At 48.4% G+C, this 24779-nt stretch overlaps 1 protein-coding gene across 3 annotated transcripts in view; it reads left to right on the top strand.

Moving 5' to 3' along the window:
• Positions 1–23657, top strand: part of PLA2G5 (phospholipase A2 group V) — a 63544-nt gene extending 39887 nt beyond the window's left edge. Inside the window, exons 1-5 of one of the 3 annotated variants that reach the window (XM_001160738.7) lie at positions 1827–2194; positions 16587–16636; positions 17849–17993; positions 21542–21648; positions 22321–23657. In XM_001160738.7, the coding sequence (XP_001160738.3) occupies positions 16597–16636; positions 17849–17993; positions 21542–21648; positions 22321–22445 (417 nt within the window). In that variant the 5' untranslated portion in view covers positions 1827–2194; positions 16587–16596 and the 3' untranslated portion in view covers positions 22446–23657. Of the gene's footprint in view, positions 1–1826; positions 2195–12088; positions 12553–16586; positions 16637–17848; positions 17994–21541; positions 21649–22320 lie in introns of those variants that run through there. The other 2 variants (XM_016955285.4, XM_054680246.2) reach the window with 2 other exon arrangements.
• Positions 23658–24779: the final 1122 nt, after the last annotated feature.

Here is a 24779-nt window from a genome sequence, read left to right as displayed (position 1 = left end):
GCCTCATACTACACACGAAAATAAACTCCAAATGGATTAAAGGATTAAAGCCCTAAGTGTAAAACCCCGAAATTTAGAACCAATAGGAGAAAGATATTGAGAAAAATATTGTTAAACTCATGTTACAGAGAGTCATGCAGGACTTTGCAAACAAGGTACTAAACATTACTGATTGATAACTTGTACGGCATGAAAGTTAAAAGTGGTAGTTTTTTTTTTTTTTTTTTTTTTGAGATGGAATCTTACTCTGTTGCCCAGGCTGGAGTGCAATGGCACAATCTCTGCTCACTGTAACCTCCGCCTCCTGGGTTCAAGCGATTCTCCTGCCTCAGCCTCCTGAGTAGCTGGGATTACAGGCATGTGCCACCATGCCTGGCTAATTTTATATTTTTAGTAGAGACGGGGTTTCTCCATGTTGGTCAGGCTGGTCTGGAACTCCCGACCTCAGCTGATCCGCCCACCTTGGCCTCCCAAAGTGCTGGGATTACAGGAGTGAGCCCCCACGCCCGGCCAAAAGTTTTTATATTATAAAAATGCCATAAATAAAAGACAATTGGCATGCTTACAGAATATATTTGCAAGATATATAGCAAACACTTGTTGTCTTGTTTTCCAATGTGTTGCCTCCTGGAAGCCGCTGATACAGAAGCCTGAGGGAACACACTCCCCCTACGTCCTTCTCCAACACAGCAGAGCCAGGAAGGACCCGGATGGAAGTTAGGACAAAGAGGCCCAGAATTGGCACAGATACCAACAGACCATTCGTTGAAGAAGAAATCCAAATGGCCATAAGGTGTATGTAAAAATGCTCAGTTGCACCAACAGCTAGGGGAAGCAAGTGAAAACAATGATACACAATTTTATACTCATCAGATTGGGAAGAATTGACAAATGTGATATTATCAAGTGCTGGCTATGGTGCCGCTAGGAATGTAAACTGGCACATCCATTGAAGAGAGTATTTTAGGAATGACTAGTAACGTTGAAAATGTGCATGCCCCTCATCTGACCTATGCAATATTCTTACAAAAAACATTTAACCTGATAATCATGAGGAAGCAATAGGCAAATCCAAATTGGTGAGTATTCTGCAAGACAACTGGTCTGGATTCAAGAGCATCAATGTCATTTTCAAAAAGAAACCAGATTAAGTCTGGCCATGGTGGCTCACACCTGTAATTCCAGCACTTTGGAAGGCTGAAGCAGGTGGATCATTTGAACTCAGGAGTTTGAGACCAGACTGGGCAATATGGTGAAACCCCGTTTCTACAAAAAATACAAAAAATTAGCCAGGCATGGGGTGGCATGTGCCTGTGGTCCCAGCTACTGGGAGTATCGCTTAAGCCCAGGAAGCTAGGCTGCAGTGAGCTGAGATTGCACCACTGCACTCCAGCCTGGGTGACAGAGTGAGACCTCAGCTCAAAAAAGAAAGAAAGAAAGAAAGAAACCAGATTAAAGAACTTTCTAGATTAAAGGACACCAAAGAGCCACAACAATTAGATGCAATGCCTGATTCTTGTTTGGATTCTGGATTGGAAAAAAGCCAATAAATTGGATATAAAAACCATTATTGGGACAATAGGGGAAATTTGTATATTAGATAGTTTTACTGTATACTAGATACAGTATTGTGTTCATGTTCTTGTCCCCGCCAAGACTGATGAGCCCCCAGGGACTCAGATAGTCAAGATTCTAAGCAGGCTCTCAGAGCCTTAACAAGGTTCTGAGCCCAGGACTGAGGTAGGGGTTACTTCGGGCTGAGGGGATTAGCAAAGGCTTGTGAAGTGGCTAAAGCCGTGGCCTGGATATTTCAGGACTCAAATCCACCCGCATTGGAATTCTCTGGGTGACTGCCCAGCCCCTTTGGCAGGACAGCCAGCCACAGGCCCTGATTGTGCAGGACTTCCTGCCTCTGCAAAGGCAGTCGGGGGCTGAGCAGGGTTCTACCCGGCTGGGTCCAGGCAGAAGTTTTTCCTCCCCACCTCCGGGTTTGTCCTCATCATCGGTCACTCCCATTCACAGCTTTAAGATTCTGGAGGCCAAGAATTTGACTCCCCCCGGATCCATGGTCTGTGGATACCAATGTTCCGACTGGAGACGGGGAGCCAGCAAGACCCGGGGCTCCAGGGTCTGCCCAAGGAAGTTGCTCATGGGAGCAGACCTCTAGAGCAGGATTTGAGGCCAGGCCAAAGAGGTTAGTTACTGATGGGGGCTGCATAAATTGGGGGTTGTGGAGGGACGCCAGCTGGGAGGGAGAGACTGGAGAAGGGGGTGTGTGGAGAGCCCAAGAGGTGGCCCAGGTGGAGGTGAGCAGGCACAGCCTCTGTTGAAGGAGTCTCTCTAAGGCTGCTAGGGTCCTTCACCTGTCATTGTCAGGCCTGGAGAGCGGGCTCTTAAGGAGGCCAGGCCACACCTCAAGGGAAGATGGAGGTTACCGGAAGGTCATACCTAAAATTACGGGCAAAACCAGGGAGAGTTATGAACAGGCTGAGTTAGGACTTGTGTTTATGTGAATCTGAGGCCTTGCTTGGATTTCTTTTTAACCTAAACCACAGGCAAATATTCCCCTTTAGGGAGAGAATTCGCCGACATCTATTTAACATCCCTTAACTGTTGAGAGCATCCACTGTGTGCCAGACACTTTGGTACACACAGAAAGAAACCCAGAGGAGGGTGAGATGCCCTTATAGGGAGATCTTTCTCCTCCCTTCCTCCATCTCTCCCTCTCTCTCTCTCTTGCTTCCCTCTCTGAAGATGGTCTAGCTTTGGGCTAAGTATACGTGGCCTCAGGAGTCAAATGGATCAGGACGACTCCGAGCTTTGTCACTGACCAGCTGGGCACAGGTGTGAGTCATTTTTTTTTCTTCAAGCCTCAGTATCCCAATCTGCAAAGTGCATATGATGGTAATATCTACCTCATAGGGTCACCCTAGGGATAAAATGAGAGAAGCCCCATAAAGAACTTAGTGTGGTATCTGGGCTCAATAAGGCATCAGCTATTTTTATTAGCCATTCAACAAACATTTTTTCCTAGGACCCAATCTGTGCCATGCAGAGTGCTAGGTGCTGCCAGGGAGAGATAAATGAGACACCCTCAAGGATTCACAGTCTAGTTTGTTCATTTGTTGATTGATTTCATCAATAAATATGTATCATGCCCTACACTGAGCACTGGAGATGTCAAAGTATTAATAAAAGACACTGTCCCTGTCCGCAGGTTGCTCACAGCCTGGTGGGAGAGACATTGAAACACAATATGATTGGTTCTGTGAAGAGAGAGAGAGCACACGGTACTGGGAGAGCTCAGAGCAGGGGGTTGATCCAGTTCGGGGCAGGGCGATGGATTCACAAGACATTTTGGCAAAGGCAGACCCAGCTTCCATGTCTCTCAGCTCACAGGTGCGCTCCTAACCTGGGGCCTTTGTACTTGCTCTTCCCTCTGCCTGGATCTTTCTTCCCCTAGGATGTCTCCATAGCTTGCTCCTTCACCTCCTTCATGGCTTTACTCAAGTGTCACCTCCCCAGCAAGACCTTTCTTGGCCACCCTGTTTAAAGTGGCCACTCCAGCCCAGTGCCGTGGCTCATGCCTGTAATCCCAGCACTTTGGAAGGCCAACGTGGGTGGATCACTTGAGGCCAGGAGATCGAGACCAATCTGGCCAACATGGTGAAGCCCTGTCTCTACTAAAAATACAAAAATTAGCCAGGCATGATGGTGCACAGCTGTAGTCCCACCTACTCAGGAGGCTGAGGCAGGAGAATCGCTTGAACCCGGGTGGCGGAGGTTGCAGTGAGCTGAGATCGCACCGCTGCGCTCCAGCCTGGGCAACAGAGCAAGAAGTCTCAAAAATAAATAAATAAAGTGGCCACTCCCACCATCAACAGTCCCCGTCCCCATCCCCAAACACACACACTCAGCACTCCCACCCTGCTCCCTGCTTTATTTTTCTCCATTGCATCGATCACCACCTGACAAGCTGTACATTTTATTTATTTGCTTGCCTATTTCTGGCTTCTCCCTCCAGAATGCAAGCTCTGCCATGAGGGTAGGGTTCTCAGCTGTTTTGCTCTTTGCTGTATCCCCAGTGTCTAGAACAGTGCCTGGCACATAATAGGTGCTTGCTAAATAGTTGTTGAATGATAAGTATGTTAAGTTTACAAAGATGAGTAGGAGTTGAGTAAGAGAAGAAAGGGAGGGAATAACAGATGAAAAGGGAAAGGGGGAGGGAGAGAGAGACAGAAAGAGAGAGAGAGAGAGATTGAAATTAGTGAGTTTAAGCAACTAAAAGCCTTCACATCTGGCTTCTTCCCAGGAATGCTTTAGGGGTGCTATAAGGCAAGGCTGGAGTAGGTGGCGGGCTAAGTTGTGCGGGGCCATGTCCTATGAGGGGAGACAGGTGCCTCTGACTTGGGCGGATGTGCTATGTGCTGTTACAGAGGTTAGGAAGATTGACCCAGGAAAAAAGTAGGAAGCCATGAACTCTGCTGGGGAGGTATCAGGGAAGGTGTCTCAAAAGAGGAGGCACCTCCTTTTAGGCCCAGGGAAAGAGTTTCAATGTTATTCTAGACGTGACAGACATTCTGAAGGCCTGTTCCCACGTCCCCTGTCCTAACAGACAGACACTGGGTTAGAAACTTTTCGGTGCTTGCACTGGTGGATTTCACTTTGCATTTGGTCCTCGTAGTGCCTAACGGGACCTCTGCCCACAAAATTGCTCAAGAAAGATTTGCTCGTTTGGATTGGGATTGAGGCAGGTGGAGCGGCCTTGAATTGTAGGTGATTCAGGCTCATGAGCCTAGAACCTTGGGCACCATCTGTGATCTTGCCAGGCAGAGTGACAGCATTTCCTAGGGTTTCTCCCTCCTCAAAAAGAGAAGGGACATTAACCATGTGGAAAAACAAGTAGACTTTAACCGGTTAGAAAAAGAGAGTGGAGAGCATTTTAGGTGGAGGAAAAACAACAGAAACAAAGACAGAAAGGAAGGTTAGTTCATGGGAGATTTCTTAAGAGTGAACAGTTTAATGGATTACATTTTTCAAAGATAAAACATGTATTTGCTATGAAGTTGGTGTGTGGATTGCCTTCTTAGCCAAAGTTATGGTGAAAGTTGAACTTGAGCCTGTTATTAACCAATAGCTGTAACATATGTATAAGCTGCATGTGCATGCTAGGCTGATACCCAGATAGAACTAGCGGTGTGTATCTTTACAGGAAGCTGCCAATTTACAGCCTGGCTGAAACCCACATGGGGCTGCTTCTACTTCCACATTTAATTGGTTCATCCATCCCATCATTCTTTTATTCCACAAATAATTATCAGCCACCAGATATGCATTAGGGGCCGGGTGCGGTGGCTCACACCTGTAACCCCAGCATTTTGGGAGGCAGAGGCAGGCAGATCACTTGAGGTTGGGAGTTCGAGACCAGCCTGGCCAACATGGTGAAACCCCATCTCTATGAAAAATACAAAAATTAGCCCAGCGTGGTAATCCCAGCTACTCAAGAGGCTGAGGCAGGAGAATCACTTGAACCTGAGAGGCGGAGGTTGCAGTGAGCCGAGATCACACCATTGCACTCCAGCCTGGGCGACAGAGGGAGACTCCGTCTAAAAAAAAAAGAAGATATGCATTAGGCCCTCTGCTACCTGCTAATAATATAACAAAGAACAAGATGAACATGTTTCCTGCCCTCAGATGCCTATATTCTAGGGGAAGGCATAAGGCACATGAGCCATAAACAAGTAAGTAAAAGAGAGTTAAAGATGACGGTCAGTGCCAGGAAGGGGAAAAACAGGGTGACCTTGGGTAGGTAGTCAGGGGAGGCCTCCTGGAGAAGGTGGCATTTAAGGCGAGACCTGGAGGATAAAGAATCAAGGACTAAGTATTCTAGGCAGGGGGAGCAGGAAATGCAAAAGCTGTTGTTGGAAAAGCTCAGAGAGTTCAAGAATAAGTCAGTTCAAGAGCACAAAATGTCAGAGCCTGCGGGCATCCTGGAGCCCATCCACTTCTCTCATGCTGGTCATTGCTCTTGCAACATATCTGCACACGACTCTGGCCTGCATAAACTGTTGCAGGGAGGGGGTCCTACAGGACAGGGAGCACAAAATAATTGACAGCTCCCTCCATGTTACGGAGCAACTGAAGGGCTTATGAGTTTTCTTTGTTTTTGAACCTTGGCAAAACGTAATTTTAAAAACATTTTTTACAGGGTAGAACCGAGGCTTCATAACTGACGAAGCTGACTTCATGAGCTTTGACAGATCTTGTCTGCATTTTAAGTGTTTCCAACACTTAAAGATTAAGTTCCTTTTCCTGAGAAGTCGAGCGGGGGCATATCCCACCCACTCAGTGCCCACCTCCCATGCGACATTTCTTTTCCTAAAAAGTGGCAAATAAAAAGTGCCTTCCGGGGAGAGGAAACTTACCACTCCCAAGACAGCTCATTCAATTCCCAGGACACATGAGCTGTTAGAAAAACGTTCTTGGATTGAGCCAAAATCTGACTGCTTAGCGCGTCCGTGCCTGGTGGGTGTTGGTTCCGCAATCTGGAGCCACATGGGACAGTTCTGATTCCTCCTACTCCCCACAGCCCTTCAGAGATTCGGAGACAGACTGGGTACCCCCAGCCACTTTCCAAACCCAAGTCAGCCCCAATTCCCTCCCTTCTGTCTCCTGTGATCCAGACACCTCCTAAGCCTCCTCACATGGGGGCCCAGGGCCAGGCACATCCCTCTGGGTGTGGCCTGCTAGGAACCCTCGTTCTGGGCACCACAGTCCTGCCACCACCGCCAAAGATGACCACTGCCTCTGTGATGTGACTAGTGCTGGGTTTGGGGGTCACGCATGTGATTGCTGAGCTGTGTTACCCACCCTGTCCTTGTGCAGTTCAGCTTTGGGGGTCTTTGGACAGGGCCTGTTCACTCTCTTCTTATAGAACTCAGGTTATCTTGTTCTTGATCAAGATCAGGATAAGATCAGGACAAGATCAAGATCCAACCTCCTTAGCCTGACCCCCAAGGGCCTTTGTGACCTACCCAGCTCCAGCTCTTTGGCCAGTCCTTCCCACCATTCCTGAATTCCTACTAAACACTTGAAGAAAGTTTCTGAGCAGTCACTTGGGGGCATGTCCCACCATCCTATTACAAATAACCAATATTTATTGAGACCTTACTATGTGCCTAAACATCTACCGTGTATCAACTCAGAACATAGAGATGAGACAGGTACAATTATTTACCCAATTATTCATGATGGTGAACTAAGGCACAGAGCAGTTAAGAAAGTTGCCAGAGGCCACACAGCTAATAAGTGGTGGTTCCAGGGCATTGGCACCACGCATCCAGCCTCAGTCCATGGTGTGCAGCTTGTATTGGCTTATGAGGGCTGACCAGTGATTCCTCCAGGCAGAGAGCAATTGTGAGGCAGATTAGACTTAAGACTGTAAGGAGTGGTTAAGGACTAGGGCAGAGCAAAACACATACCACATCTATGGGGGCAGCTACTTCTTGGCAATGGCCAGTTGTTGCCTGTAGGAGTCCAGACCCAGGATTCCTAGATCTTTTAAAAAGAAACTGGAAATGGAAATGTGGAAATGTGGATTTCTTTCTCTTTTTGTTTTTTTTTTTTTTTTTTTTTGAGACAAAGTCTCACTCTGTCCCCCAGGATAGTGTGCAGTGGCGCAACCTCGGCTCACTGCAACCCCCGCCTTCCGGGTTCAAGCGATTCTCCTGCCTCAGCCTCTCAAGTAGCTAGGATTACAGGCACTCGCCACCACACCCAGCTAATTTTTGTACTTTTTAGTAGAGACAGGGTTTCACCTCACTGGCCAGGCTGGTCTCGAACTCCTGACCTCAATTCAGGCCTGCCTCGGGCTCCCAAAGTGCTGGTATTACAGGCATGAGCCACTGTGCCTGGCCTGGAAATGTGGATTTCTGTCTAAGATCTCTTAGCATTTATACATTGGCAGCTAATTCCATTTTGTTTTTTTTTAAAGCACCGTGTAGATCAAGCAAAGCATTTCCTAGGGCTGTATGGAGCCCTGGGCTGAAAGTTTATAACCAAAAATCCAGTTCCACTCATCCGCAATTATTGGAACACTGAACCAACTTAACCAACTGTAACTCAGCTCTCACTTTTCCACCTTGTTTATAAGGAAACCACGTGACACTCTGGTTAGATGTCTTGTGAAAATCCCAATCATTATGTCCTTACTGGGTCTCAACCCTTTTTTGTAAAGAACACAGATTTGACAGACAGATGGGTCAGGTGTACGATTCTGGGTCCTCCTGTTATTAACTGTGTGACCTTGGATGAGGTACCTAACATCTGCCCCTCTGTTTCCTTGCTTACACATTGCGATCATAATGCCCCATGAGATTTTGTGAAGATTAAGGAATACCATGAATGCTGAACTTGCCTTGCACTTGTAGCATAGCAAATGTTCATTAAAGACCGAGTTCTTCCCTCATTCCTTTCTGAGCCATCAGCCTTGTAATCCCCTCCAACAGGAAATGCCAGAGTGGACAGCATATCAGATGAGGTCTATAACATTCCAGAGACAGGTAAGCTCCCTGTGGAAAGAAGGATCATGGAAGACTTCCCGGAGGAGGAGGACTTGATGTAGATTTTCTGCCAATGAGCCCTGGGTAATCCTGTTCCATGTGCCAATAAACCATTTGACAAGGCCAGGGATATCTTAGCAGCTTAGGTTCTCAGGGTGAGGGAGTGTCCAGGTTTCCATGGCTACCCTTGGCAGGGCTTTAGCCCTGGGGCGAGCCTGCATGTGATAGACCCAGCAAATGACAGAGAACAAGTGTGTTTATGTGATGTTTAATTAGTTCTACAAATAGTTCTTGAGGATCTATAATGGGTCAGACATTGTTCTAGGTGCTAAGATCAGAAATGGATCAGAGGAGAATTTTGCCCTCAAGAGGCTTCCATTCAATTGGAGGTGGAAGTGGCTGGGGTATCTTTAATCACCGAAGTGTGAATGATTGGATCCATTGCCAAGAAAGGGGAACTGGGAAAGACTGTTTTGAGGGGACAGTGAGTTTAGTTCTGAGGTTCCCAAGGCTTATTGGGATAGAATATCAGACTCTATCTATCATCTATCTATCTATCTATCCATCCATCCATCCATCTCTGTGTAATCATATTTGACATGTGGACTGGGCAGTGGGGTGAGAATGGAGCTGGAGCCAGAGGAGTCGTGCATTCACTCAGCAAACTCTTACTGAGCACCTACTATGTGCCAAGTGTTGGGTTACAGAGGCGAAGCAGACGCAGAGCCTACCCTCATGGAGTTCTCAGTTTACTGGAAAGACATAATCACAATAATATTTATGGTAGTTATGACTTACTGAGCACCTACAGGGTGCCAGGCACTGTCCCGGGCCGTTCTGCCTGACTTATCTCATCGAATTATCAGCGTTACTAAGTGAGGCTGGTTCTATGATTATCCTATTTTACACAGATAAAACTGAGACCCAAAGAGGAGAAAAAGCTGGTTCAGGTGACACAGTGGTCACAGCTGAGACACAGATTTGAACACACGTCTCTCCTACGTTGGATCTTGGATCTGACATTGTGCTTTCTCCTGGTCGCTGTATTCAGTCATTCCTTCATTAAGCATTGTTTGTTGAGTCAAAGCTAGGGCCAAACTTCTCTGTCCGGGACACCCCCGGATGCCTGCATAGAAATAAGAGCTAAATCCCTGAACTCGAATGAGCTCATCCAGAGAGTGGCTGAGACAGAGAAGGGCAACTCCAGAGGGCAGGTCCCACAAACACACCTGCATTTGGGGGGCCAACAGAGATGGGATGGGGGGATTAGCCACAGGAGGGCAGCCGGCACAGTGCAGCCTTGTGAAGCCCAGAGGGAGAGAGAGTTTCGAGAAGGAGGAGGTGGACTTCAAGATGAGTGCCCTGAAGGACTGAGGAGGTGACCCCCAAGCTTGGGCTATGCCAGGCTTTGGGGGTCCCTGAGGGCAAGCTCAAGGATGCAGCAGATGCCAGGCAGTGAAGGGTTCAGAGTGGGGGATGACGAAGGGCAGGCTTCTCTGTTTAGAAATTTGACTTTTAGAGAAAAAAAGAAGTAGAATTGTCCCTAGAGGCAAGGGATTTTTTTTTCTTTTTTGTGGCTTGGTTTTGTTTGGTTGAGAATGGCGGAGCAGGTGTGTGTTCGTAGGTGGGGGAAGAAACTGGTTGAGAAGAAGAAATGAAAATACAGGACGGGGAGAGGACTCTTCCCCATGGCTCTGATCACCGCCAGACACCATCTGTGTTTACTTCTGTCTTCACGATCTGTTTCCCACCAGCCACAAGGGCAGCTCTGTGAAGGCACAAGTTCTGTCTCATTCACCGTGGGATCCCAGTGCCTGGCACGTAGTAGACACTTCATAAATATTTTTGATATTGAGTTGAATTCACAGGGTTCTTCCGGGAGCCCAGTGGTTAGTCCTAGGAAGAGAAAGGTTCATGGGGGCCTTAAGGAGGGGCTTCTCTCTGATGCTACCATGACAAGAGAGAGGGAGAGAAAAAGAAGTCAATACAAGTAGAGGCAGGAGCCAAAAATCCAAGTCTTTGGCGGGGTACAGTGGCTCATGCCTGTCATCCCAGCACTTTGGGAGGCACGGGTGAGAGGATCACTTGACCCCAGGAATTCGAGACTAGCCTGGGCAACATGGTGGGACCCCGACTCTATAAAAAATGCACAAAGAAATTAGCCAGGCATGGTGGTGCCCACTGTAGTCTCAGCTACTCGAGAGGCAGAGGCAGGAGGGAAGATGGCTTGAGCCCAGGAGGTGGAGGCTGCAGTGAGCTGTGATTGTGCCTCTGCACTCCAGCCTGGGGGACAGAGACAGACCCTGTCACACACACACACACAAAAATCCAAGTCTTCTCAAAAAAGTGTGTGTGGGGTGGTGGTGTGAAGGGTGGAATTAACAGAAGTAGAAAATGGAGAATACTAGTAGCTACTTATGTCCTGTGAGAACATTCTAGAAGGTGAGCTGTCGTTGATTTATTAGCATTACTCTGCCTTTGCTATGGCTCTAAGTTATAAATTTATAAATTCATTTAATCCTAACAACAGCTCTCTGAGGCAAATGAACTTCAGTCAGCCCTGAGGTGATGTGGCTAGCGGTGAGGAAGCCAGGATTTGAACCCAGGACTTGGAGCTGATATAGAGCCTGTGATGTTACCCACTGGGCCACATACTTCCCCAACTGACATTAGTTTATAGGCCTTATTTTTATTTTTATGCATTCATTTATTCATTAATAGAGACAGGGGCTTGCTTTGTTGCTCAGAGTGCAGTGGTGCAATCACAGTTCACTGTAACCTGGACCTCCTGGGCTCGGGCCATCCTCCCACCTGAGCCTCCCAGGGTGAGCCATTGTGCCTGACCCACATGTGCCTTGTTTTATATACTACATTCCTCACCAGGAGCCTCTGGGTTTGGAGGGGCTCATAATTCTCATGTTTTACATTAAGAACCGAGAAATATAGTGACTTGCCCAGGGTCACACAGATACTAAGTGGCTGAGCTGGGACTCCAGCTTGCATCTCTCTAACCGCAAGCCTGGCACTTTCCCCTTCCCTGAGAGAAGAACTGTAGGAAGTTAGCACAGAGTCAGGTGCCAAAAAAGGGCTACCACCTGGACGTGGCAGGCAACATTCTGTGGTGTTTCTGCAGGCATCTCCCGAGTCACCCCAGCTCAGGAACAAGGCAGAAAAAGTTGGGGGTTGGCAACTTAGGAACAAGAGGAAGAGGACGGGGACAAAGCTTCAAGTCCGGGAGCGGGGCTGCCTGTCTTCTCTGGCAGTTCCTGGGTTGAGGCTGAACGAGACAGGATAAAATCTGAGCAGGAGCCCACGGCTGGGGGACTTGGCAAAGACCCAGTGTGGTGGGTGGGAGGGAGGCTGTGCCCTGGAGGGGTATTCCAGAGTTCCTGTTCTTGGTGGGGAAGAGCCCTGGATCAAGGGTGGCCCAAGCCCGACTCTGATCACTGTCTCTCCTGATAGCCACCTGGGCACTGTGACCTGCTTCAGAAAACAGCTGCTTCTGTGGCAGTACTCCCAGCACTTTGGGAGTGTGAGGTGGGTGGATCACTTGAGGTCAGGAGTTCGAGACCAGCCTGACCAACATAGTAAAACCCCGTCTCTCCTAAAAATACAAAAATTAGCCAGGCGTAGTGGCATGCGCCTGTAATCCTAGATACTTAGGAAGTTGAGGCAGGACAATTGTTTGAACCAGGGAGGCAGAGGCTGCAGTGATCTGAGATAGGGCTACTGTCCTCCAGTCTGAGGGAAAGAGCCAGACTTCGTCTCAAAAAAACAACCAAAATAAACAACTGCTTCTGAATACACAATGGAAAAAAATCCCCAGGAGTTGTGCCAGGGTGAAGGGAAGTAGGGCTTCCTATGTGAGTTACCAGGAATCTTGGAGCTGGCCCACGCAGGAGTGTGGGAGGTGACAGAGAGGTCTTTAAAACCAGGCGGGCCCAGCCCCGGCCTCTTCTGTGGGCCTGAGGACGGAGAAAAGGTCTCACTGGTGAGGAATCTCATCTTTGGGGCTGCTTTGCCTGAGGGAGGTGCAGAGAGCAGGGCCGAGAGAGGGGCTATGAGAGGAGACACCTGGACCCCTTGGTCAGGGGAGCAGGGCCCGAAGAGGAGTGAACCCCCATCACCTCTCTCACAGACAGCAGGAGGGCTCAGCAGCGCCTTCTGTGCAGTAAGGCTCCGCACTGTGCGTTCTTTCCAGCCAGGAGACCTGAACTGGGAGGTCTTGGAGCTGCTGCATGTGGACTTGGGGGACCCGTCCCTTGGCAACCTGGCCACGTCCTGGCCTCCACATCTTCCTTTGGGCTGTCCGTCTCTATTCTCTCCCCTCTCATTACTGCAACCGCTGCCCTCCTCCGAAATTCTCTCGCGGCTATGTGCTTCCTCTCTGTGGTCATTTGATTAAAATAGCTGAGCCCACATCCTCCTCCTGGGGCCCGCTTTGGGCTCTGCTGAGTGGATGGCTCTCCGCTCTTTGGGGCAGCCACTCCATGCCTCTGCCACCTCCACCATGAAACTGCTTTTTTACTCTTTCCAGGGTGTGGGTTTTCTCCAGGTATGGGGAGGCCAACAGATCAAGAAATGATTGCCATTGAAAAGATAGCTTGTTATTTACAGCTCCCAGAAGAAGGCATGCTTCCACCCAGGGCCACGCAGGAAGTGCCAGGTCGGCAGGTCAGGAGGAGCCACGGGAAGCATCACCCAGGGCCTTTGCTGTGATCTCTGGGAAAGGCTGGTGGGGCAGGGGACACAGTTTAGGACCGGCCAGTTTGAATCATGTCAGTGGAACTCCAGGCTTCCCTAGTTGTCCAGTTTCTGGCCCTGGGGTGATTTAGGGCAGGAGAAACCTTGGCTTGGAGTGTGAGAGTGAGGGAAAGGTGGCCCGGGTGTACCAAGGCACTGGTTGTGTCAGCAGTGGGACGTATCCATACAGGCCTCAGCATCCTCAGGTCTTGCCTCCTCAGAAGAAAGAATTCTCATGACTGTAATCCCAGCACTTTAGGAGGCCAAGGTGGGCGGATCCTGAGGTCAGGAGATTGAGACCATCCTGGCTAACATGGTGAAACCCATCTCTACTGAAAATACAAAAAATTAGCCGGGTGTGGTGGCAGGCGCCTGTAATCTCAGCTACTCGGGAGGCTGAGGCAGGAGAATCACTTGAACCTGGCAGGTGGAGGTTGCAGTGAGCCGAGATGGTGCCACTGCACTCCAGCCTGGCGACAGAGTGAGACAAAAAAAAAAAGAATTCGACTGAGGGACATAAGGCAGAAGGAGAGACTGAGGCAAGTTTCACAGTAGAAGTGAAAGCTTATTAAAAAGCTTTAGAGCAGGGATGAAAAGAAGTAAAGTACACTTGGAAGAGGGGCCAACCAGGCGACTTGAGAGATTCAGGGGTTCTGTTTGACCTTTGACTTGGGGTTTTATACATTGGCATACTTCCGGGGTCTTGTTTTCCTTATCCCCTGATTCTTCCCTTGGGTTGGTGGGGTGGGCTGTCCGCACGCTCAGTGACCTGCCAGCACTTGGGAGGGAGCATGCACAGTGTACATGTAGTGTACTGTAGTTGTATGCATGCTCCCTTGAGGCGTTCTTCCCTTACCAGCCGAACGTCCCTAGCAGGTCATATACCAGTTAAATGCCGCCATTTTGCCTCTTCATGCACATGTGTGAGCCCACTCACCCAGCTCCTGAGATCTTACTGGAAGCTGCTGATCACCCACTTCAGGTATTCCTGTTTATTGGGAGACTACCTTTCCCTGGTGCTGGCTGTGACCAGTTATTATTTTAGAGAGATGGTTAATAATTTCCTGCCCATCACCTGATGGTTGCCTAACATTCCTGCCCTGCTCCTGTCTGACCAGCTACCTACTGTCACAGTTGGTCTGTATATGAAAGGCATGCTCACAGAGGAGCCATTTGAGGTGTCTAGGAATTAACTAGCAGCCCTGGAAGGAGCAGGCTGTCTCTGGCCTCCAAGATGTCAAAGCGTCCTAAAATATAGAAAATCAAAAGCATGTTTAGTGCCCAGGTATGCTCAGAGGCAGTGGAGTAGAGTCAGTCAAGGAAATAGATTCACAGTTCTGGGCTAAACCCTTGGGGAACTCACTTCACTTGTCTGAGCCTCAATTTCCTTATCTGTAAAATCAACAACTGTTATTCATTGAACAAGTGACTGTTTAAAAGGACAGACACCGGGCCTGCCAAGGTCATTGATGGGTTTAGAGAGATAGAGGATAGTGCTTGGCACACCAGAGGTGCTCAGTGAGTGGCAGGTGGTGTCCTTGTGCCACAGTTCCAGGGAGCAGCAGAGAAAGATTGGTGTGGAATGGTGGGGTCTAGGGCCATTTCTTTGGCTGTTTGGAGCCCTTGGAGCAGAGGCTATGGGTGGACAGAACCCTCAGGAATGTTCTTGGGATTCAGAGTTGCTGCTGGACAAGGGTTGTCCCAGAGGCCAGCTGTGGACAGAACCCTCAGGAATGTTCTTGGAACTCAGAGTTGCTACTGGACAAGGGCTGGCCTGCCAGCGCAGTAGCCAGGAGCCCAGGGGAGTCTGAAGCATGTTTGGAGGCCAGGTCTTGGGAGGCACCAGGGGTTCAGGTAGAGCTCTGGCACAAGCGACCATTCAACTCAGGGACTTGAGACAACAGAGCACTGAAGGGGAGAGCCCCAGGCCTGCCCAGCTGTGGACAAACAAGGACTTTGGATCCTAGGAGGAAGGGAATCAGGCAGCTGCCGGCAAGGAACCTCTGAGAAGCCAAATTAGAATCAGGTGCTGGCCTGAGACACATGGAATTTCCTGGACTCTAGGCTGGCAATGGCTGTTTTTACCAAAGACAGATTCTAAGGAGTGAAGCCAAGGGCTCTGGCCTGAGAGGTAGAGCATGAGAAGGAACAAACACAGACCCCTCAAAGGATTCATGCCTCTGGGAAGGGAGGCTGCGTGGTGCAGTGAGGGGCGCAGAAGGACATGGTTCGAATCCAGCCTCCACTGCTTAATGGCTGTGTGACCTCTGGCAAGGTCCCTGAGCTTTCTGAGCCTCAACTTTCCCAGTGGCAAAATGAGGACAGTAATACCTACCCTGCAGCACTCTCGTGAGCCCCCAGGGTTGACTTATTCTTTAGGAGACACAGTGCCTGGGTCCCAGGAGAGTGTCTTAATTTTATAAATTCTTTTAAAATCAAGAGGAAGGAAATGAACATAATAATGAATATATAATAATAAATCCAGCTTGGATTACATTTTTCTTTATAGCATCATAGTTGTCAAAAATAATTGTGTGAATATAGATATAAATATAAAGATATAGCAGAAAGATGCCTACAAAGGCAAAAGCGCTTGGGGCCCATAAGAGCCATAATCAGGCCCTGAAAGCCACTGGCACATTGTGGGAGCCCAGGCTTCACTGCTGAGCACCTCCTCTGGGCCAGGCACTATTCTCAGTGGTAGAATAGAGGTGTGCATCCACCCAGCCTCTGCCTGCAAAGAACCATCAGGGTAGACATCCTTGAAAACAGGCAACTACAGCACTGTGAGCTAAAAGGAGTATGAGATGTAGAATCATCGGCTTTCCTTCTGCCCTCCTGCTGTGGGCGTCAAGTGCTCTCTGTCCAGGAATTTTTTTCTTCCGTCTTACATCTTTCATCAAAGGCCATGTCTAGGTTATATCAAGTCCTGCTTCTCCACGTATGCCACCAAATCTCCATTTAAGAATCCTGCCCATTCTCTGGTCCCTTTTAGCCATTTTGCCAACGGGGTGAGTATGTCAGGGTGTTTGTGGCTAAAAGTGCACTGGTGGTAGGGACACTGTCCCTGCAAATGCTTCCATTGTTGCCCCTCTGCCTCCAGGGCCCTCAGTGGACCTACAGTTTTTTGCCTCATCTTTTCTGGCTGGACTCATCTTGTTTATTGCCCACCATGACGGGGAGTGGAATAGATGGGGCCTGGTGGAGAGCCAGGGTGGGATCTGAATGGGCCACGGGGGCATTGCCTGATAGACCTGTTGTGGGATGTGTTTTTTTTTCCAGAACCCCAGAGATGAAAGGCCTCCTCCCACTGGCTTGGTTCCTGGCTTGTAGTAAGTGCTGGCCCCGTGACCTTCGAATGAACTTTTACCCCATGGGAGTAACAGGGTGGTGAAAAGGACACCAGCCATTGAGGTCGTAGAGACTTGGGTTTGAATCTCGGCTCTGCACTGACTGCATAGACATTCAGCAAGAGCTTTCATGCCTCCGAGCCTCTGCTTCCTCATCTGGCATGGGCTAATGCAGTCCATGCGTAAGGCTGTGGCAGGGTCCTAGGAGATATTGTACCTCAGCTGTGTAAAGGTTGTGGACATAGAGGTTATGTGGCTGGCAAATGTAGGAGGCAGATTTTTTCCCTGTATGCAAATAAAATAAGATTTACAAAATCCCCCAATCAATCCAAATAAAAATCAAAACTCTTATCTAAATATCCCAACCTATGATTCCTGGGTCATTCTCAGCTCAGGCTTGTCCAGCTGGGAAGTGACTGTATAGATGGCTTTAGTCCCATCCTGCGGCCCCGTGACCGTATATACAACCCCCGACAGGCTGTCTTGCTCCTTGATGTCTTGCTAGATCCCTGGAGACTCCAGGAGGAGCTGGAGGCCTGGTGCAAGGAGAGAGCCTTGGGCTCACTGTGAAACCCTGGACAGGGCACCTCTTCCCTCCACGCCTCAGTTTCCCATTAGTAAGATGAGGGAACTGGCTTCAGCGATTTCTAAGAGTCCCATCCTGCTTTTAGATTCTCTGCCTTATATTCTAAAGGGTGTGAGGGGAGGGAGTGGTGGGGAAGAGGGATGTATTGCCAAGAGAGACAGGAAGCTCCTATCTGCCTGCTTCATGCAAATACATTATGAATTACACCTTATATGTCATGGTCACTTACTATGTGTCTGCCACCATGCTCAAAATTTACATAGTTGATCTTATTTTAACCCTCATGACAACTCCAAGATGTAGCTGCTAATTTGGGGTCCCCGTTTTCCAGGGGATGAAACTGAGGCTCTGACTCCATTCAATACCATACTTTGAATTAGTGGCAGAGCCAGGATTTGAACCCAGGTCTGCTCATTTTTCAATTCCAAACTCTTAACCAGTTCTCCATACTGCTTGCACCTCCCTTCCCACTAATGGAGAGAATAAAAAAGAGACATGCAGGTCCCTCCAAGCCCTGGGTGGGAGAAAGGGTAGGAGATGTTGGGCAGTGGGCCTAAAGCAGGGCTGGGCTGCCTGGGTGTCACCTGGGGACATGGGCTATCTTCCAGGTGTGCCTGCTGTGCAAGGAGGCTTGCTGGACCTAAAATCAATGATCGAGAAGGTGACAGGGAAGAACGCCCTGACAAACTACGGCTTCTACGGCTGTTACTGCGGCTGGGGCGGCCGAGGAACCCCCAAGGATGGCACCGATTGGTGAGCTGATCGCTATAACTGCCCTTTAGGCTCCAGGCTCTGCACCCATGTTTTCTTATTCAATTCCATATCAGTTCTGGAAGATGAGTATTAAAGTACCATTTTACAAATAAGAAAACTAAGCCTCAAAGAAATTAGCTGGCAATCCCAAGATCTCAGTGGCCTAAGGTGTCAGTTGGTCAACTGTGGCGTAACAAGTGGTCCTCAATGTAGTAGCTTATACAGCACTGGTCATTTACTTTGCTTATGAATCTGCCATTTGGGTAGGGCTTGTGGGGATGGCTTGTCGCAGCTTCAGCTTGGACAACTGAGGCTGGACAATCCACCTTCCAGATGGCTCACTCCTATGGCTGGCAAGTGGTCAGCATCTCCTGGCCTAGGAGCGGGTCAGAGGCCTCAATTCCTGTCACTTAGGCCTCTCCAAGGATGTTCGGGATTCCTCCCAGCATGGTGACTCTTGGGTTGCAAGAGTGAGTGACCCCAAACTGCAAGACCAAAGGATATGGTGTCTTATGGTCAGCCTCAGAAATCCCATTGTGTCACTTACACTGTACTCTTGGTCAAGGCAGTCACAAAGGCTTTAAGAGGGAGGGCATCTAGATTCCACCTCTTGATCGGGAAGTGCTAAAGTTCTAGAAGAACGTGTGAAATGGGAGATTTTGCTCCTTGGAAAGCATACCCAACTGGGTTAACAATTCTGATACTGCTAGACATATATAAAGGAAAGGGATGATTAAGCAAATGAAGGACAGATGGTTGGGGCCAAGTTTCTCACTGTTGGAGTGGGATAAGCCAGGGCAGGAAGCCAGAATGCTCCATGTGCAAAAGGACTAAAGTTGGAGACATCACTATGGACTCCTGTTTAGCTTATTGTAGATACAGATGTTTACATGTGGAAGTATGCATAGGTAGCAGTATGCATAGATATCATGGATATATTAGTATCATACTAATATAAGATGTAAGTAATAGGAGAAAATGGTGTTTCCTCTGTAAGATCTTCTCAGTTTTTCTGTAAACCAAGAATACTTTTTATGTGCAATCTGCTACACCTAACATACAGTCATCCCTCGGACTGGTTCCAGGACCCCTGTGAATACCAAAATCTGCAGATGCTCTAGTCCCTGATATAAAATGGCACAGTATTTTCATATAACCTGTGTGATCATATACTTTTTTTTTTTTGAGACGGAGTCTTGCTCTGTCGCCCAGGCTGGAGTGCAGTGGCGCAATCTCGGCTCACTGCAAGCTCCGCCTCCTGGGTTCATGCCGCTCTCCTGCCTCAGTCTCCCAAGTAGCATATACTTTTTTTTATACACATGGGCAAATAGAAACATTCTTTTGCTATCAGTGGAGAGGGTCTAAAAGAAATGACATCTCAGTAGCAACAAGCACACTTAATGCCTAGATCTAGTTTCCAATGTCATTCTTCAATAGAAGGCCCCTTCAAGACCATTTCCTTGAAGAAATGGTCAATTCTAGGACCAAGGCAGGAAATATACGAGATGAGCCTGGAACTTCTTTTAGTGCCAAAAAGTAAGGAAGTGCTTAAATAAACGCAAACAAAACGAAAGCCCACATTGATGGGGATGTGACAAGTGGCACCTGTGCTGACTGAAAGAGCCCCCAGTGGCCAACACTGGAACAATTTAGCAGCAAAATAAATGGCCCCAAACTCCAGTCTTATCATGAGAAAAAAGAAAATCAGACAAATCCCAATCGTGGGGCATCTTATAAAATGTCTAACCAGTACCCCCTCAAAACAGTCAAGAACAAGGAAAGCGTGAGGAACTGCCACACCCAAGAGGAGCCTAAAGAGACAAGACCATGGGCCGGGCACGGTGGCTCACGCCTGTAATCCCAGCACTTTGGGAGGCCGAGACAGGTGGATGACCTGAGGTCGGGAGTTTGAGACCAGCCTGACCAATGTGGAAAAACCCCATCTCTACTAAAAATACAAAATTATCTGGGCATGGTGGCAGATGCCTGTAATCCCAGCTACTCAGGAGGCTGAGGCAGGAGAATCACTTGAACCTGGGAGGCAGAGGTTTTGGTGGTGAGCTGAGATCGCGCCATCGCACTCCAGCCTGGGCAATGAGAGTGAAACTCCGTTTCAAAAAAAAAAAAGGCAAGACAATGAAATGTAACATGGGATCCCCAGTGGGATCCTGGGACAGAAAAAGGACATTAGGTAAAAACTAGGGAACTCTGAATCAATTATGGCTTTTTTTTTTTTTTTTTTACAATTAGTGAGATAATGATGTATTATTTAGTGAATAATTATGAATAATGTATCAATATTGGTTCATTAATTCTAACATGGGTCTCATACTAATATAAGATATTAGTAATAGGAGGAACTGGGTGTTTCCTCTGTAAGATCTCAATTATTCTGTAAACCAAGAAAACCTTTTATATGCAATCTGCTACATCTAACATACAGTCATCCCTTGGACTGGTTCCAGGATCCCCGTGGACACCAAAATCTGCAGATGCCCTAGTCCCTGATATAAAATGGCATATTATTTGCATATAACCTATGTGATTGTATCCCCCCAACCATTTTTTTTTTTCTTTGAGACAGGGTCTCACTCTGGTTGCCCAGGCTGGTGTGCAATGATGCGATCTCAGCTCACTGCATCCTCGACCTTCTGCACTCAGATGATTCTCCCACCTCAGCCTCCTGAGTAGCTGGGACTGCAGGCACGTGCCACCATGCCTGGCTAATTATATATACATTTTTTAATAGAGACAGGGTTTCACCATGTTGCCCAGGCTGGTCTCAAACTCCTGGACTTTAGCAGTCTGCCTTGGCCTCCCAAAGTGCTGAGATTATAGGCATGAGCCACCGCGCTCGGTTGCCATCACATACTTTAAATCATTTCTAAATTACTTATCGTAGCTGATGCAACGTCAGTGCTATGGAAGTTGTTGTTGTATTGTTTGGGAATAATGACAAGAAAAAAGTCTGTACATGTTTAGTATAGACACAAGAAAATAGGCCTGCTTACATTTTCCATCCATATTGGCTGATCCACATATGTGGGACCTGTGATACGAGAAGTTTATTTCTGGATCACATAACAGTTCAGTAGGAATCACACGTTGGCTCCTCCTATCTTGTAGTTCTGCCATCCCCTATGGCCTCAGAATTCTTTGCTGGGTCATCTCCATCCAGCCGAAGGATGGCGGCAGAGGGACAGTGGAGTAAAGTGTGGGAAGTTTGTCTGGGCAGGTCTGGAGGTGGAGTGTATTAATTCCACCTACCTCCCCTGGCCAGGACCAAATCATGCGGCCACACCTACTCGCAAGGGAGGCTGGGAAATGTAGTCTAGTCGTGAGACCAGGAGGAAAAAGAGGGTCCATGACCTGCTGGCTAGAAATGAGGAGCAGGAAATTACTCAGTCACACTACCAGATCCTCCCTGCCACATCGCGTCCACCAAGGTGGCCTCTGCTAAAGTGACATGGTTGAATTTTTGCTCCTATTAGGGATGGGGTCAGGAGGGCACCCCTCCCCCTTGGGATCTAAGTCTCTTGCACGGACAGGTGCTGTTGGGCGCATGACCACTGCTATGGGCGGCTGGAGGAGAAGGGCTGCAACATTCGCACACAGTCCTACAAATACAGATTCGCGTGGGGCGTGGTCACCTGCGGTAAGGCTGGGGCTTCCCGTTCGGGCCATTGGAAGAGCACCTGACTTTAAGTTCAGCTGCCCTAGAGAACAGCCAGCCTGTATCTTGTTGGGGGAGGAGGAGTTGGGTGCAGAACTGGGACGAGAGGAGCAGGATTACTGCAGCTGTATCAGACCCCCAGGGTAGGGCTGAATCATCCACTGGGTGCGAAAGTGCTTGACATGCTTCCTTTTTCTTGATTCCCCCCCAAAATACCTGTAGAGTATGTTTAGTCTTCTCCATTTTAGACATCAGGAAATGGAAGCTCGAAAGCCTGCCAGTGCACACAGCAGGATTCAAGCTCAGGGCCTCTGAGTTCAAGGCTAAATCTGGGGATGGTTCTGCTCTATGAGAATGAGAGTTCCTCCAGAGCAGCGGCTGCCTCCACCATCAGACTGGGAGTCCCCCAGAGGAAGGAAGGTGCTTCCTCTATCAGACTGGGAACTCCCTGAGGGCAGGAGCTGTCTCCTGGACTGAAACCTCACCCTGAGCAGCAGCTGTGCCCCTTCCATCAGATTCTCTATTCCCCCGATTTAGGAGCCATGCCTCTTCCATCAGGCTGAAAGCTCCTCGGAGCAGGAAGTCCATGGGGTCTCTGCTGAGACTGGAGCATGCTCTTCCCACCCTCATTCTGCTCTTGGTGTCCTGTTGCAGAGCCCGGGCCCTTCTGCCATGTGAAGCTCTGTGCCTGTGACCGGAAGCTCGTCTACTGCCTCAAGAGAAACCTACGGAGCTACAACCCACAGTACCAATACTTTCCCAACATCCTCTGCTCCTAGGCCTCCCCAGCGAGCTCCTCCCAGACCAAGACTTTTGTTCTGTTTTTCTACAACACAGAGTACTGACTCTGCCTGGTTCCTGAGAGAGGCTCCTAAGTCACAGACCTCAGTCTTTCTTGAAGCTTGGCGGACCCCCAGGGCCACACTGTACCCTCCAGCGAGTCCCAGGAGAGTGACTCTGGTCATAGGACTTGGTAGGGTCCCAGGGTCCCTAGGCCTCCACTTCTGAGGGCAGCCCCTCTGGTGCCAAGAGCTCTCCTCCAACTCAGGGTTGGCTGTGTCTCTTTTCTTCTCTGAAGACAGCGTCCTGGCTCCAGTTGGAACACTTTCCTGAGATGCACTTACTTCTCAGCTTCTGCGATCAGATTATCATCACCACCACCCTCCAGAGAATTTTTACGCAAGAAGAGCCAAATTGACTCTTTAAATCTGGTGTATGGGTATTAAATAAAATTCATTCTCAAGGCTAATAAAAACCACATTGGCATTTTCCTCTGCTGTGGGGGATCACTGGTGCCTCTTTCTCTGCCGCTGGGGCAATAAACCCAAAGATGTCTACATTATCTCCGAAACAGAAGGGAAGATTAGTAAATGCACGGTTTTCTGGGATGAGCTTCAGGCTTTCTCTTGGGCTAATTTTCTTAGACCTTGGGGTCCTCTCCAGTATTGGGTCTCATTCTTCCTCGATGGGGTCAGGGAAAGATAACTGGTGATTATGCCAGCTTCAGCTTCCAGGCCAGAGAGGGTGGCATTCAAATCCCGGTGCTGGCTTCTTCAGCTGTGTGGTCTTGGACCCGTTACTGAACCTCTTCGACTTTCAGTCTCTTTGAGAAATAAACTGTCTTGTTCCTTGCAATGTAAAATGAGACTTCTAAAGCCCACCTTGATGCTGATATGGAGAATGCTGAGGTTCTAGGATTTCACACAGCAGGAATTTTTTTTTAATAGGTGTCAGCTGTGGGGTTTATTTTTTACAAAGTAAGGACATTAAAAAAACCAACCCGTCTATCAATTCATAAAAGAAAGGATGTTCTGATACCAAGACTGAAAGAAGAATGGATGTATTCCAAAACAAAGGAACATCCTTCCAAGAAAGGACCTATGGCTTCTTTATTCCGACATACCCCAAAATAACTGCATGATAAATAGGTCTATATTTAAAAAGCTCTAGTGTTGAATGTTTTCAAAATAAAATTTAATTTTATGAGATTACCCTGAATGCACCAGTGCTTTAGAAAAGTTTGATTTAGACTCGGTGTCTATATTTGACAATGCCACACAGGGAGGGACTTAAATGCTGAATTTGCTCATGAAATATTTAAAATCAAAGCCATTTCCCAGATCCAATTTTGAATGGGTATGTGGGGGAAATTGAAGTCTTCACTCTAATCCCATTTTCCTTCAATTGTGATATTCTGGATGACAGAGAAGAGAACCCAGTCCAGACTTCTCCCTTCTCCCATGGGGGTCAGGTGGGAGGCAGGGCAGTGTTTTGCTGGTAAGTTCTGCAGGAGGGGGTGTGGGCAGGCCCTTCTCATTGGCACATCCCAGCTCAGAGTCCCAGCATCCACACAGGAGCAGGATGCTATGAGGTTATGAAGGCAACACTACAGGCTGGTGTGGGATTGAGTTGGAAGGAACCATGGAGAACCTTCATTTATCTACCAAGAAATTGAGGCCCAGAAAGTTTAGGAGACTGTCCAAAAGTCACACAGCACATCAACAGCAGAAGTAGGATTCGATCTCAGATCCTAGCTTTAAACCCTGGGCTCTGGCCACTATCCCACATTGCCTTCAACCCCAGTCCACAAAAGGAGCAGTTCAGGGACTCACCCACATTAGGGGTTCGTCAGGGGAACCCGTGGATTCCAGCTGAGGGCCAGCTCCATGTCTTCCCTGCTGCAACTGCCTCTTTGGATTCTGGAGGCTGTCCCCGGGTGGTCAGTCAGTCTGGGGCTCTGGGCTTCATCCTCAGTGGAGGAGATCCCATTGCTCTCTTCCACCTTGGCTGCTTTGAACAGCTCTGGGGAAATTATGAGAGCAAAGGGAGCCTCGAAACTTGGGGAAAGGCGTTCTCCTCAATTGTTGCATTTGCTGATCCCTTGGCTGGCAGGAGAACCATCAGGGAGGTCATCCCATTTTAAGAAAGCTAGTGAAACATACAGACCAGATCGCAATGCCTCCCTAGCTAGATCTTTATACGTCCTTAATGGACAGACTGCCCTGTACATACAGATCCTTTACTGTTATCTGAATTGGGCTTCAGGCACAAATGTGAGCCTCCAAACATAAGTAAAATGATCTCTATAAGCATATCTACAGAGGGGTTGGGCA

The sequence above is a fragment of the Pan troglodytes genome, chromosome 1 (assembly GCF_028858775.2).
Source record: "Pan troglodytes isolate AG18354 chromosome 1, NHGRI_mPanTro3-v2.0_pri, whole genome shotgun sequence".
NCBI lineage: Eukaryota > Metazoa > Chordata > Mammalia > Primates > Hominidae > Pan > Pan troglodytes.
Note: the sequence above shows the minus strand (reverse complement) of the source record. Positions and strands in the feature narration are given on the sequence as shown.